General features: G+C 36.6%; 1 protein-coding gene across 9 annotated transcripts in view; it reads right to left on the bottom strand.

Moving 5' to 3' along the window:
- CCDC171 (coiled-coil domain containing 171) overlaps positions 1-14957 on the bottom strand; it is a 159703-nt gene that overhangs the window by 23251 nt on the left and 121495 nt on the right. For 3 of the 9 annotated variants that reach the window (XM_063179594.1, XM_063179592.1, XM_063179593.1), the window contains 2 exons: positions 4426-4581; positions 3125-3281 (listed from right to left, as the gene is read on the bottom strand). The exons of 1 other annotated variant lie outside the window; for it this stretch is intronic. In XM_063179594.1, the coding sequence (XP_063035664.1) occupies positions 3222-3281; positions 4426-4581 (216 nt within the window). In that variant the 3' untranslated portion in view covers positions 3125-3221. Of the gene's footprint in view, positions 1-3123; positions 3282-3408; positions 3591-4425; positions 4582-14957 lie in introns of those variants that run through there. 5 more of the 9 variants (XM_063179588.1, XM_063179596.1, XM_063179598.1 and 2 more) reach the window with 4 other exon arrangements.

Below are 14957 nucleotides of genomic sequence, written 5' to 3'. Positions count from 1 at the left end.
TCTATATTTAGGACAATGCACCCTTGTTAGATGCAGGTCTTAGCCATAACAGACTGAACTGGTGACAAGGAAACAAAGTATATGGGGGAAAGATATGTAAAACCACTGCCCGGATCAGCCTGGTTAAGTAGGGAGAAAATGTCAGGAAATAGTTGGCTGATAAGTTTGAGTTTTAAATATTTCTTTTCTCTCTATCATCCATGAATAGGGTTTCATGTAGATCATGAGAACTGAGTGCTGACTGCTTTGAGTAGGGAGGAAAGTGTACATCTTGCTTAATGCATTTTTCAACACAGAAGTATGAAACGATATGTCAATCACTAGGATATCAAAAACAAATACATCCTATTCATGCAAAAGATCATTCTGCCTGCTTCTCTCACCTCAACAAAAGGCACCATTTCTGTATTTTCAATACTTTAAGTGATATCACTAGACATTTCTAGACAAAGGATAGACACAAACACAACTGTGGTGAAAAAGATATGACACAAAAATATAGCCACATTAAACCAATGAGTGACTTTACTTTCATGTCAGCTAGGAGCATCAAAAGACAACAGTTGTTTTCAGAGTTAGGGAATTCTAGTACATTTACAGACGTCTTTACTTCACCCCTCTCATCCATCTGAAACTCACTTTCTCCCCCTTTCAAATAAAGTTGTCTTTTTGGGTCCCCCAATTTCCATTTCTCCAGTACACACAAAGCTTTTCTCTCTTCATAATCTTTAGAAATTACTGTATTTTGCTCTTCATTTTTTATTCTCCTTTGATTCTGAGATGAAAACAGAAAAAGGAAAGAGTATCACCAGATCAGTGCCCATGCAGGTTCAGAGAAGCACCTGACAAGAAGCACAAAAGTAACTTCTTTTGTTTACCAGAACTGAAACCAGATTATTGTACATTCTTCAACTTCTGACACAAGTACTGACATCAGGTATAAAATCTTAGGGCTGGAAGCTACAAGAAGATTTTCTGAAAACATTTTATAATGAACTGAATTCTGTTCACTGTTCCTTCAATGTGTCCAGTCACCCTGGAAAAGAGAGTGTCATTGCATCCACACCCTGCAACCCTGCACTTGCAGCAAAAGCCCCTTGGATACGATGGATTCAAATACCTGCCATGTGACTAAATATGATGACACATTGCCATGCAGCACCCACAAAGAAACTGCCTATGACTGCACTACTGCACAATAAAGCACTTCTAAGCTCTCAGTTCAAGGTCTACTTATTACTGCAACTCTGAAAGAATGTGCAAGTATAATAATAAAGCAATGTATCTGAAGAAGAATAAAAATTAATGAAGACAGTAGAATTCAGCACAGTCCAGTTCATGATATTTATATTACTGGATATTTCTAAACAAGAAATAGGCAGGAAGGACTATTACAAAATGTTGATAGTTTCCTAATAGAAGAAAAAAAAGGGACATTTTTGAAATGTAAGGGAAATTTCAGAAGCAGTTGGTAACAAACAAAAAATCAGAAGAAGTTAAAAAAACTGAAACCAGCCAACCAAGAACCCTCAGGAATAGAGAACAATAGAAAAAGGTGGGGGGGAGGGCAGGGAGAGGGGAGGAGGAAGGGAGGGGGAGCAGAAGGAAGGAAAGAAGAAGAAAGGAAGACAGGTAGAAAACCTAAGCTGTTTTTCAGCCATACTGAATTTTAAAGAGTTGCAAGATTTAAAAATGCACAGGGCCTTTTTCTCCACAGAGTAAGAATCGTCAAAGACAAGTACGACAGATAGATAACTAGGCACTAATGAAGACTACAGAGACATTCTGCCACTGACTTCACTTCTCCCTACATAATTCTCTTCTCTATAAGCAATGTTTCCAGTGTTCATCTCACCTCTGTCCATCATAATCACATCCCTTCTCGTTCCCCTCTGTTGGCATTAGCATGACCACATATAGCAATCTCAGAACCTAAACTCTATTGACTAGAAGGAAAGTGCTTGGACTAGAAATGGACTGGAGGATGGAGATGTCAATTCGGAGTCTGAGATAAAAGATGAAGAGTTAGAATCACCAATTTTGCCTCATGCCATCAATTTTGTTTTTAAAATTATTGGCAAAACCCAAAGCAGCAGAAGACAGAAGTGGTGTGAATAGAAAGAAAGGTGACATGGTTACGAAATTTCAGTAGAAACCGGTCAATTAGGAAAGCAATAAGCATGGAAAATATCAATGTTCATGGATGGGCCAAACTTGCATGCAATGTAAGACAGGGTAAGATCCTTAAGCGACTAGCATAACAGACTTCAAGAAACAGCCACAACATGTGAGATAAATCCCAATTTGATAAAGTGAGAGTCCACACATGATACACAACTGTAAGATTTAAAAAATGTATTTCAGCACTGAGCGGTAGTTACTCTTCAGGAAACATAAACATATGTCATACAAAGGCCTGCAACCAATACAGTCTAACTGCTGTGTTTGCCACCTCCATGTAAAATTTTGTCTGCAATGGAAATATGATTGAAGACAGTGAATTAAAACTAACACAGCTAGTCTAATTTCGAAACCACATATGTACTCAAAAAGTCATTGCTCCCTTTCATTTAAAATAAGGAAAAAAATCTGTTCTACTTTTTTCACTAGAAAAAGCAATTCAGTGCAGAACTTCCTCAAAATCAAACCAAAACAGTATCAACTACAATGTTTAAAATCTAAGTCACACTGCAAAGCTGTGATGCCTGAAGTTATTAAAATTCATGCTTAATGCAACTTTTACAAATATTAGGGACAAATTTACAGAAAACCCAGATACTACAAAATATACCATAATCACTTTTTCATGGCAACTTGAGACTCTCATTCTGAATGTTTTCACTTTTACATTAAAATTTTAAAACATTTCATATTAATGCTTAGGCCTAGATTCAAATTAAACTTCATCTAAAGGAAGAACTACTGTTCTCCCCAGAGGGCTAAGAGATCCCTCCACAATGCAATCTTTACATTGGCACTGCATGCAGATACAAACTACTTAAAAAACACTGCATTTACACAAACATCCAAGAGCTGGTTTTCACTGTAATGTATCAGGCCACTGCAAAGCCCTTCATAGACAGGACTAGCATAATCTTTGTTAAAAGCCCTCTCAATGCAAATGAAAGCAAACCTTGCTGCAAGTTTGGCGGACTTCCCAATCTGTAGTAAACAAGTGGTCATCAACAAAAACAACCATAACAGGCAAAGGAGAAGTCCAATTACATTGGGCACAGGCTCAGCAGGACACACATAAACATAGCAGAAGACATCAAAAGAGTCTGGTTGGAAGAGGAAAAAAGCAATTTCAGTGAAGTCATTTCATTTCTTAGAAAGGCTATGTAATCAGAAGTAAACAAAGTTTTCATTCAACAATTGTCACCTCAACATGTTAAAACTCAAATTCAGCATTGATTAATAGAGTTTATATTTGCAGTAATTTCCCATAGTGTTGTTAGAAGTAGGATGAGAAATTAATATAATTCTGTTGGAAACAACCAAAGCCAAAGCCACAGTCACAGCCTTTCCCTATATGTTTGCTACAGTATTTGTGTCATTTGCATTGTGACAGCTCTCTTCTTACAGGTCTCCTGTTTCAAAAAGAAAGACAAACAATACTCATTTTCTTTATAGCCATTTACTACACAAGACTAAAAGAAAAGACAGTAGGAAGGGAAGAAGAAGAACAACAACCACCACCAATAAAATGAACTCTAAAGCCTTCTCCTTTATCCTCTGTGGAAAACTAAGAAGAGATGGGGGAGAAATACATTGAGTGTTGCACATCCTACACAGTCTCACTCCAGAGATACTTGGCTACATATTTATGACAGTTTATGTGCCTGGCCTCTGGACTGTGTGACACAAATAAATCTGCATTTAGTAATTCCCCTAGAGACAGATATCAAATCTGAAGGCTGACCTTATTACCCTTAAACATATCCAAGCACTTTGTTGGCAACAATATTTTTAGACCAGAAATTATTTTTGAAATTAACTTTGTAAATTTACTGAGAAGTATCATTCATAACCACAATTGTCTAAAAATAATTCAGATCTCCTAAGAAACACTTTGATTACATGAAGCTAATAACATTCTGGTTTAACATCCAACATCTCTAGATGTAAAATTCTTCAGGTCCAAAGTTCAACTATTACTGTACGGGTAAAATTCACAATGTGTAATTTTCTAGCATGTGAACAGGTCCTTGTAGAAGATACAGTAGTAAAAATTAAACCCTGTGTTAACTTTTACCATTCAATTTCTCTTCAGAAAAAGTTTCTATTCACACTGGTTTTATTGCTCTATTACATTTATACATAAATATGACTGTATTTCCCCTACAGAAACTATACAGCATGAAGAGAGCTGCTGTGTAAGAAGCCACACTGGTAAGACAAAAATTGCTTGAAAAGAAGACTTACCACTTGTAAGGTCCCTTTTATGAAGTGAAGACTAGCTGTTTGGAGCCTGGACTTTAGGGCTGCAGTGTCAAGCTGAAAAGATTCTGCTTCTCTGACTAATATTTCAACTCTGGAAACTGCAAGTTGGTAGACTTCCATGAAACTTTGAATTACAGCCTTTAAAAAGTAAAGCAAATCTTTAGTGCCAGACAAGCTATACTTAAATGCCAAGTAGCATCCATCATTAGAGAAGATCTAATTTTTATTAATTGGAAAAATCAAACAAAATTATAACCAGGCACTTAGGTTGTAAGTAAGGACTTAACCAGAGGTCGAACATGAGATTTTGTACTTCTTCAAAAATCTGAAATATTGATAGCTTTGAGGAAAAGCAAATGACTGTGTACTCCAATTACAAAGTGAGCTATTTTCAAACATGCAGTACTGCACTGAACAGTTGATACTATTTTTTATTTTATTTAACTACAAAACTCAGTGAACATGCAATTTGTTTATAAAGAATCACTACACAATTTTAGGTGATTTTTCATACTTTCAAAATGAGTCCTCCCAATTCATGTTAAGAAAATTAATTTGTCAGAAACAAAAGAAATACTGTAAAGCTACAGATCTCTGGAAGCAAATAATCTAATTGCAGCATAGCAGGGAAAATATAATTGTTTTCACGTATATAGTGTAAGAATGTCCCAATTGTGTAATATTGATCAGACTGACAATAAAGTTATCAGCACAAGAGAGAACAAATGATTTGACAATAGTGGTAACTTTATATATTCTAAATAGTCTAACACTTTTGATATCATTGGTCTTTACAACTGGTTAATCACATTTTGTAAGTTACAGTTTTCCCCTTTGAAATGAGCCATAGCAAGCTGCAACTGTAAGAACATATAACAGATAAAATGAAATTGGCTTTCTGAATATGTCTGTAGTACAGACTTATAAACTATGGTACCACAACCAGACATTCACTAAGTTAACTGTTTTTAACTGTTTTCCTTTCCTTGTTCTCAAACACACTGCTGCTTTTCAGAATAAAGGTAACCACTGAAATCTATCAGGTTATTTTATTGTTAAGTGTAGAAAACTGCTATGGCAAGTCAACACCACCCTATCTTTTCTTATCAGAAAAAAAATATCCAAAATGTTTTAAATGCTATGGTTGTAACCCTGATAGTGTATTCTCATAGCTCTGTAAGCCTGCCACTGTCAACTCTAGTCCTGCTTTTAATTTTTTTTTATTTCACATTCAACACAACTAAAATGCTGCATCTATTCAGAAACAATACCAAGAAGGAGTGGGGATATATCTCACGCCACATAATACTGCCTGAGAGTCTTCAAATGGCAACAGCCCATACATTAAAAATCAGATGTGTTGAAATAGGACTATTACTTGGGCCTGTGACCCACTGCATAACTGTCCCGTTCTCGGCTGTTTCTGATGGCCTGGGAAGGCTCGGGATGGCCTTGGGCAGCCCGCGCTCCAAAGGACGAAAAGAGTCTCCAGGTTTTTTCTCGGTCTTCAGTGTTTATTAGTTTTTATCTACAAGATTTTCTCTCGGCCCAACAGAGGTCTGCACAGCACGTCAGCCATGAGCACACTGAGCGCCCCCGGGGCGGTCACTTATCTTTATACCCAAAACTACGTGTAAGATATTTACCTATTTTCCCCAATACCTTTCACCCTTATTGACAAGTGCACATTCAGTAAGAACCAATCCCAAAGTGCCACCACCACCACAGAACATGGAGGCCAAGAAGAAGAAGAAGAAGGACAGGGCACGCCCTAATTCCTCCATCTTACTTTTCTAGACCCCCCCTGTACCGAAATTCTAAAACCTGTGTTTCACACTATAATTAACCTATCCCTTCACCATTTATCCCAGTGAGATCCTCCCATCCTCATACAGGTGTCGTCTCCTGTGCAGGATCAAAGTCCAGCCACCAGACACTTCTGGCAACATTCCAAGACCTCCGAGCCCCCCAAGGGTGGTCTTGGTGACTCAGCACATCAGTCCTGATGTGCTGAGATCCCACACAAAACAAGCTGTGTCTCATATCTCATAGAAAGAATCTCATGTGTTCCTTTCACACATGATATTTAAAGGTTTCACTGAACTAGAATGTAGAGACATTTCCTTAACTTCGTCCTTTTACCTCTGCTACTACAAAGCTAGTGAAGCCGCTAAGTCATACAGCTTCATCCTACATCTCCACAGGTACTCTAAGGCCATGCAGTTATCTGAAACAGCATTTTTTAATTCATTGCTGACTTACACAGATATATAACTTGTTCTCTCATTTAATGAATTTTAAAATTTTAAATCTAGGAAAAAATGTATTCGCAAACTTCTATTTTCACACATAGCAATTTTTTTAATAGCTTAGATTTCTTTTTAGTCCAGAAGAAAGTAGTTTTGCAGTTACTAATGGTTCCTTATGAATGTGGAAGATGGCATTTATGCACCCATTTGTACACAGTCCTTCCAGTATATCCCAACTCCCTAGCAAAGAGTCAGAGTTAGTTTAGGCCTTTCTTGCCTAAACTATTTTTAGGACTTCCAGGGGTGGCATGAGCATGAAGAATACTTATTCTAAATGCCATCTGGGGAAGGGCAAGTATGTTGGGTTTTCAGATGTGCCCCTGGAATGCACAAATGATTTTAAGAAACTTATGTCAGTCACAGACTGAGAGATCTGTCTTCAACAATTCAAAAGTTACTGTTAAGCCTGATACACAAGGAATGGGCATAGAACCCAGCCACATGCAAGTTATAATATCCGTCACCTACACCTTAAAGGTATCTGTGTAGGAATTCAGAACTTCAAATGAGATCCCTATTTGAACTTTACAGATACAAATATATCTGCAGCTCTGGAAACTGTTTCTGTTCAAGAAAGTCAGATGACAGAATTTCCCAGAATGCAAATCTGGCTCTGCAGAAATTTCTTCCACTCCTCCTAATGAGTGCTTTCTTTTGTTTTTAAGTACACATAGCAGTTAAGAGATATATATATAGTTTTTAAGTATACATAACAATAAGATGTTTCAGCAACACTCCTGATTAATTTTTAAAACATAAAATTTGGCATTTGTACACTTTTGCATGGTCTGCATCTAAGCAAGCACTTCTCATTTTGAATATGCTGGTAATAGTGTGACATTAAAACTGAGAACAGACCATAAAACAATAAAAATTTGTCTTCAGTTACACACAAAATGTTTCAAGAACACATACCAGAAAATTACTTCTGTTCAGAAAGGCAAGACATAGTGATCCTAAGACTTACAGGAACCAATATTACTGCAACTCATTCTGAAATCTAAAACATTTTTAGATGAGAATTGTAGGAAAGTTAGGGGGGAGAAGAAGACTTAATTAAGGAGGTCACAGAAACAGTGGAGTTGAAGAATACTGATTTTAAACGTTACTGGATCTAGGTGTTCCTCCTTGCTTTTGCAAGAGGCTAGGACCAAAGGACCATCACAGGTTCCTTCCAACCTCAAGCAAATGCAGCGGTTAGTACAAAGTCATCCTAGAGACTGAACACAAATCCAGTGACTGAAATTCACCTAGGATTGTCAATTTTAAGAGCAAAAATTGTACATAATTGCTTCACAATAATCAAAAACAAAAAGAAGAAATAATCAGATGCTGAATGGGTTTTTTTACAGCAATCTCTTTCCTTTCTTTTCACTCCACTCAATGCTTTAATGTATAGAGGATGTCAATATCAATTATGACATCAACATCCTATGTCACATAGTACTGATATGGCAGAAGCAAATGGTAGGAGTGCTTTTAATCCAAAAGTGTCTGTGAGAGGAGACCTGTGCTCCAGCACTAAGACAAGACACAGGCAGCTTCATGAAAACTTCAGAGGCATGAATTCCCAGGTAACTGGCTACAACTCACAAGATAAAACTATATTCTTAGAGTTGGCATGGAAAAAGGATGCTTTTAGGCTGAAGATGTTGGACCAGGGAGAAAATTTGCAAAAGTGCCCAAATTCTCTTTTCAAGTATAACTTTCAATGGACAGATTATTTTAAGTCTAAATACTTCTGACAATCTCTTTTTTTACAGCTACTGAACAGTAGCTGTAAAACAGTATCCCTATCCAGAAAACCCCTAAGAGGGAGAGTCTTAGGAGTCCCTAAGACTTTAACTGTCTTTGAGAGCAAAATCAGTTTGGTTTTTTTTTTAATCAGGTCACATCATAAAGGAACTAAGTATTTTAAACTTTCGATCTTTACTCAATTAGAAAAAAGGCCTCTGAAGATTTTGAGTGGAAGAAGGCCTTTATGACCTTTCAGAGAGGTCTCATCTGTAATATGAAGGTATGCATAAAAAGTTTTGGCTTTGGCTACAAGTCGGTGAGGAATAGAAACCGAAGTTGAGAGAAAAATAAAATTAACTAAAGTTGATGCTGTTTATAAGCTACAAACCAGTGAACATCAGAGCAAAAGAGCAACATTTAAGTCACGCTTTCTTTCCCTATATTAATCTTTAAAAGGACTGAAAACACTTAAGCTTAGGACAGTTCTCCAGGGGACATGTAAACCCATGTTTTGTAACAGCCCCTGCATGCACTTTTGAATAACCAGTCACTGTCTAATTCTGTACACCATTTCTATAGCCAGTAATTTTCAGGTGGATGGTGCTATAGATGCTATAAAACTGCATTTGCATGTATTGCTGCCTGTAAATCTACAAGACTGAAAGACTTCAATCTCCAGTACTTTATTTCAAGTATTATTTCATCTGAAATACTTTATTTAAAGTGAAAAATGGCTAATACTGACAAATTACATAACAATCTTCAAGAAATTGGAAACACAAAAAGAAAACCAATCTTTTTAAAAAATTAATTTCTGAAATTCAAAGGTTATTCAAACTTTAGCTGTTCTCATTGAAGTTATAGTAGAAACATACAACAAGAAATAGAAATCAGCATACGCAAATTAGCAGAAGACTTCTCATCAAAGTGTTAATGTATTTATCATACATTATAAAAACGGCCTTTTAAATTCCCACCTAAAACACTAAACATGTTGTCTCCCTTGTGCTTAGTGTTTGGATATTGAGAACAGAGTTTAAAAAAATTATATGGATTATGAGGTACAAATTGTAGTTAATGAAAATTTCCATATAAAGTTTTCCATTATTCTAAAGTTACAAATAAAATACTAACTTATTAAAAATCAGTTTCTTTATTTTCATATCAGTGCTATTACATTATCTCAGGACTTATTTGGCATGCTGTTATCCTAGAACTGCATCTAATGTTCGAAAGAAATAAACCTAAAGGAAGGTTTACTGTGCTGAAATGATGCTTATTAAAAAGTGTCAAAAAGAATAACAGCCTGACAATATAAGCATTGACTTTGTAACATCAGATGGAGCAGTCAGAATAAAAGGCCATCTAGTTTATATAACATACTTTAAAAACCAGAGACATACAGAAAAGTTGTAATTCATGTTTGACTGCTTGGCCCTTCTTTCAGGAATTATTCAACTAAACAGTGTTAGCACATAGCAAATTACCACAGGACTATGTATACAAAAAGATAAAAAAGAACAAGAGAGGGAATAATGAATGAACTTCATAAGAATGAAAGATTAACACTGGCTAACTAAATTAACAAACTACTTACACAAGAATCTGAAAAGACTGAGAATTTCATTCCTGGTACAGAGTTTGGCTGAAGTGGAATTCAGGCAAAAACAACTGGCAGAAAACAAAACTCCATGGAGTGGGGTTCTGTATGTGTATCATTACTGCCTTGCTTTGAACTAAGATACATAAGATTCATTAAAATGAGTCCAGAAAACAAAACATACATCAATTAGTTTTTGTTTTCAGAAACAAGATTTCAGGATAATTATTATATCTTTAAGAGAGCTATATTTTGAGATGAAATTATTGCAATAAATTTTACCCATACATTTGAGCATTTGAAAATCCATCGTGGCTGCCTTGACCCATAGTACAAAACATCTAGTGGCATCAGTGAAGGATATAAATACAGCAGCTTCTCTGGAATGGGGGGAAAAAACCTCAAGGGAAACTGCATTCAGCAAAATTGCACTTTTGCAGCTGTTTGGCACATCTTTAATGATCTATTCTCCTTGTATCTCATTTCAACACTAAACTTTTTGTTCAGTTCCATTCAAGCGTGGCATGCACAATTTAAATGTGCCAAAAAGCAGGTCAGTTTTGTTACAACTTTTTTTTTCCCCCAACAAAAGCTGACTCAGTGCCACACACGGGGCCTAACTCTATCCCCTTCGCTTCAATAACAATTACTTTACCCTGTAGGTCTCAGCAGATAACCCAAGGGAATGAAGCTCTAAATAAAAGGCTAGATTCTCTGCAAGAGGTAATGACATGACTTCCTACAAGAAAATTGAAAGAGAGCATTGAAATTGACAGCGACGCTAGAGAAAGTGCTTCTACTGGAAACCACAGTGGATGAGCATAACAACAATTGCCATGAAAATTATTCCAAAGTGTAAGACTTTCAGAAATTACCTCAATCTTTTAGAAACTGATAAATTAAGACAAATGTGTTTAGTTGGTATGACTAGGCAGAAAGCATCCTGAGAATTTTATAGCAAAGGAGCTAGCTACCTGCAGCCTTGACTATTTAGAAATAACTCCGGAATAAGCAAGAAAATTGTCACTTCACAAAATTAAGGAAATTCCAGTTTTTAAAGGCCAATAAGACCTGGTCTTTATATGCAAAGACCATTCTCACTGTCTATTGCACCAAGTCAAGCATAGTTGCATGCAAAATGTAAAGGAGAAACAATTCTGGCCCCAAAGAATTTGTAGTTTAAACTACAAATGGGGGAAATGCTACCACTCTTCCCATCCTCTTAGAGTCTTGATTCAAAACGAATATGTAAGTTTGTGAAGAAAGGTTAGAATTTTTCAAGGAAGTGACTTTAGTGAGAAAGAAATGGAAACTGAAAGAAGTTTCAGGCTGGTATCCTGTCTTCTTCTCAGTGTATTATCAGCTTCTTTTGCAGTGTATATTCTAGACAGGGATGAAAGAGAGAAGGGTAGTCACTGACACTACTATAAAGCCTACATTTTAAGTGAGCATGAAAATCTACCTAATGCAAGCATAATGCATTATCACTGATGAGAAGAGCCAAACAGCAACAGTTACTACAGAAAAGTCCGGATGCAGTCTTACTACAAAACACAATGGTATCCAATCACACAATCAGTGTTGAGGGAAAGAAGAGAGCAAAACTTCCCATCAAAATTCACGTGAAATGACAAGTAACGTACAAGTTGTCTGAAACTTGATGGTATTGCCTTTGGCCTATTGAAGTGACATCTTGGAACCAGAAAAAACCATACAAATGTTGAAATATAGAATTCTGTTTCCCAAAACCGAATATATGTTACTAAAATAAATTTTAAAAAGCATAGTCTCATTTTCTCATTCCTTAAAATGATATATTATTCCTCATATCTTACATATGGATATCTTATATAAACAAACCCATTTTTATAAATAAATGTTACCTAAACACTAAGCCTTAATTGCCTAAAATCTATGGATTTACTACGGGTGAATGTGTAGAACATTTCAAGGAGGGGACAGAAGCAGATGTTAAGCTATCAGATTGTGAAGTAGAAAAATCTAAAACAACTTCACATGGAATGTAAATGTGAGGTAAATATGAGATCTGAAAAACTCTTCTACTGTTTGAAATGCTGTCTACAAACTGTCCATCATAAGTAACTAATTCAACTATTTGCTAAGATAGTAGTTTACTGAAAATTAGAATATTATTTTTCATTGGTTTTAAATAGTACTCTCTTAACTAAGACTGATTTCAATTACTTTTAGAAAAGAAATATGTTTGCGAAAAAAATACTGACTTAGTTTGAACTGCTGTAGAAAAAGCCTGTTGCTGACTCCAAGAGAAAAAAATCTGAGCTGATACAGATATTTCCTTAAATATTTTGGCTAGAGCTATGAAGTACTATAGATTATTCCCTTCTGGCCACAAGAAGCAGCTTTAAAATTGTATATTAAAACATTTATATTGAAAACATGTATATTAAAGTGAATTAAATATTTTACATATGGATAGAAAGGGGAAATGCATCCACTTTTTATTTTCCACACAAAAAGCTGAGCATAGTATATGATCTAGTTGCCATTTACTAAGAGAGACCAAGGTCTCTTCCAGCAGGTTTAGTCAATATGACAACTGTGATTGTATGGCTCACACATTAATACTCACTACTGAGTCCTAATCCCTGTACCAGATTTTAGGTGAATGCCCAAGTCTAAAGAGCCTAGGGGCTAGAAAACTGTGCAAAGTTATATGAAACTCTTGCTTAATTTCTTCTGTTTTTCTTAAGAATGCTCATGGTAGCACTGCATTTTAATTCAACAAATGTATTTAATCCCACATAAAGCAATATTTTGTAGTTTTGCAAGGAAATTCTGAAGTATACCTGTATGGTTGGATCACAAATTAAGTTTTTCACTTTGGCTTCCAATTAATTACACGAATTCATGATGGCAGTACAGGAAAAAGCAGTAATCCATTTGCTTTCAAGAGTTATTTATGCTATGAAAATGTTTTATTAGAAATTTCAGTGACAACAACTTTTGTTCCAAAAGATGAGGAGGAAATTTAAACACAGTATCCCTAATACCAAATCTCACAATGAGCACAGACATTAGCAACCCTCTTTCCAAAGTAAATGTCTAACAGAAGGGGCATCATCACTGAGCTTGAAAATTTGCTATCCTTAAAGGTTAGTATTATATAAATAAAATGTTTTTTCACAAAGTTTGCTTTTAACCACTATAATCTGAGGAAGATCAAATAAAATCATCCCTATAATCTCTGAATATTTAGTTCTAAAACAATGGGTTTACAGCTGAAGAAAACTCTTGTTGGGAAAAAGTGATTGTGTTTGTCTGTCTTTTTGCCATTTGTCATGTGAGAGATTAGCTCAGCTCAGAAAGGTATATATCCCAACCAACACAAGCTAAAAATCGGTGGATGGATGAATGAGACTCCCCTATACTGAAGTCTGGCCTCTGAGGTCAAGAATCTAAGTAATGCTTTTCACTTAGAACAACAGCAACTTTGGTTGAAAGAGCTGGGTGATACATCTGGCCCAGGTAGCTGGACAGGCAAGCCACAGATTGAGATGTAATCTGAGCTCTGGGTGGGAGCCTGTGAACTGCCAAATTTCAGCATAACAAGGAGTATGAATATGGATGACAGCAGCCAGGTGAATGGATGGTGACAGACACATCAGGAGCTGGGAATTGCCTACCTTTGGGATAACAAAGGAGATGAAGATTGGTGACACCATCTAGGCGGATGAAAACAGAGAGTGGGGACAGAAGCTAATGACTCAGGAGGAAGAGCAAGACTTGCATGCGGGGAGACTGAGGCTGTACAAGATCTGGGGCTCCTTTGCTGGGGGTCTTGCCCAGAGGGACCAGCTCGAGCTGTTTCTGTGTTACTGCACTGTGAATAAATGGCTTTATGGACTGAGACACGTGAGACACTGCTATGGGACACCTGGGAGCTGCGAGGAAACTGCTCTGAGTGCGTGTGAGGGTGGGCTGTGTGAGGAGTCAAGCAGGGCACCCATCAGCTCGCTGGAGCCACCCACGGAGAAGGGCTTCACTCCCAACAGTGAAAGCCTCTGACGTTGGGAACTGTCTCTGCCAGAGTCTCATGAATGGCCAGACCGGGAAGTTTCCTTAACAAAAGAGAAGAAGACACGAACTTTTCTGATGGTAGAGCTCTTATTTTGGAAGACATGACTTTCTGCTTTGTCTTCGGCAAATGCACCAAGTGCCTTTTCAGTAAGTGGGAACTTATCATAAGACTGCAGAATGTGACTTGGATTATTAGGTTGGGAGCCTGGCAAGTAAGGCCATTTCCCTGGTCTAGCCAAGAGTCAACAACTAGATCCAATTCCTTAGAAGCATAAGATATAAAGTGACTTTCTGAATTCTATTTATAAAACTGGATGCTTATAGCAACTATGTAAGGAGAAAACTAAGGAGGATAGGCAATGTTGAGGTAAGTCTGCCTAGAAAGCATAAAGTATCCTTCAGTAATAGAATCAGAAGTAAAACATCCCATATCATGGGGTGTTGTAATGAGATTGAGAAGGCCCTTTCTAATCTTTCTACTGAATTTGGTAATGACTGGCATCACAGTATCATGTACTTGAGTGGTGACCTTAATGGTGGATAAACAAAAGCAGATGGCTCTTATCCATGGATCCTAACTGAAAGGCCTAAATTAACTTAGGCCATCCTAACTTAAAAAGAGCCAAGAGAGTAGCATTTTTCGAACTATTTCTGATGTTAATTCACCACTATTTCTTTTATCCATTTTTCAGAGTAGGGCCACTACTTGCAGTAAGGTAATTTATGAGTAATTGTGCCTATGAATGTTGGTAAGAGAGAAATCACTTCCATAGCTTACAAACTCCAGAAACTATAGATGATTTCTACCA

Source organism: Melospiza melodia, chromosome Z (assembly GCF_035770615.1).
Source record: "Melospiza melodia melodia isolate bMelMel2 chromosome Z, bMelMel2.pri, whole genome shotgun sequence".
NCBI lineage: Eukaryota > Metazoa > Chordata > Aves > Passeriformes > Passerellidae > Melospiza > Melospiza melodia.
This window is presented reverse-complemented; position numbering and strand designations above follow the sequence as displayed.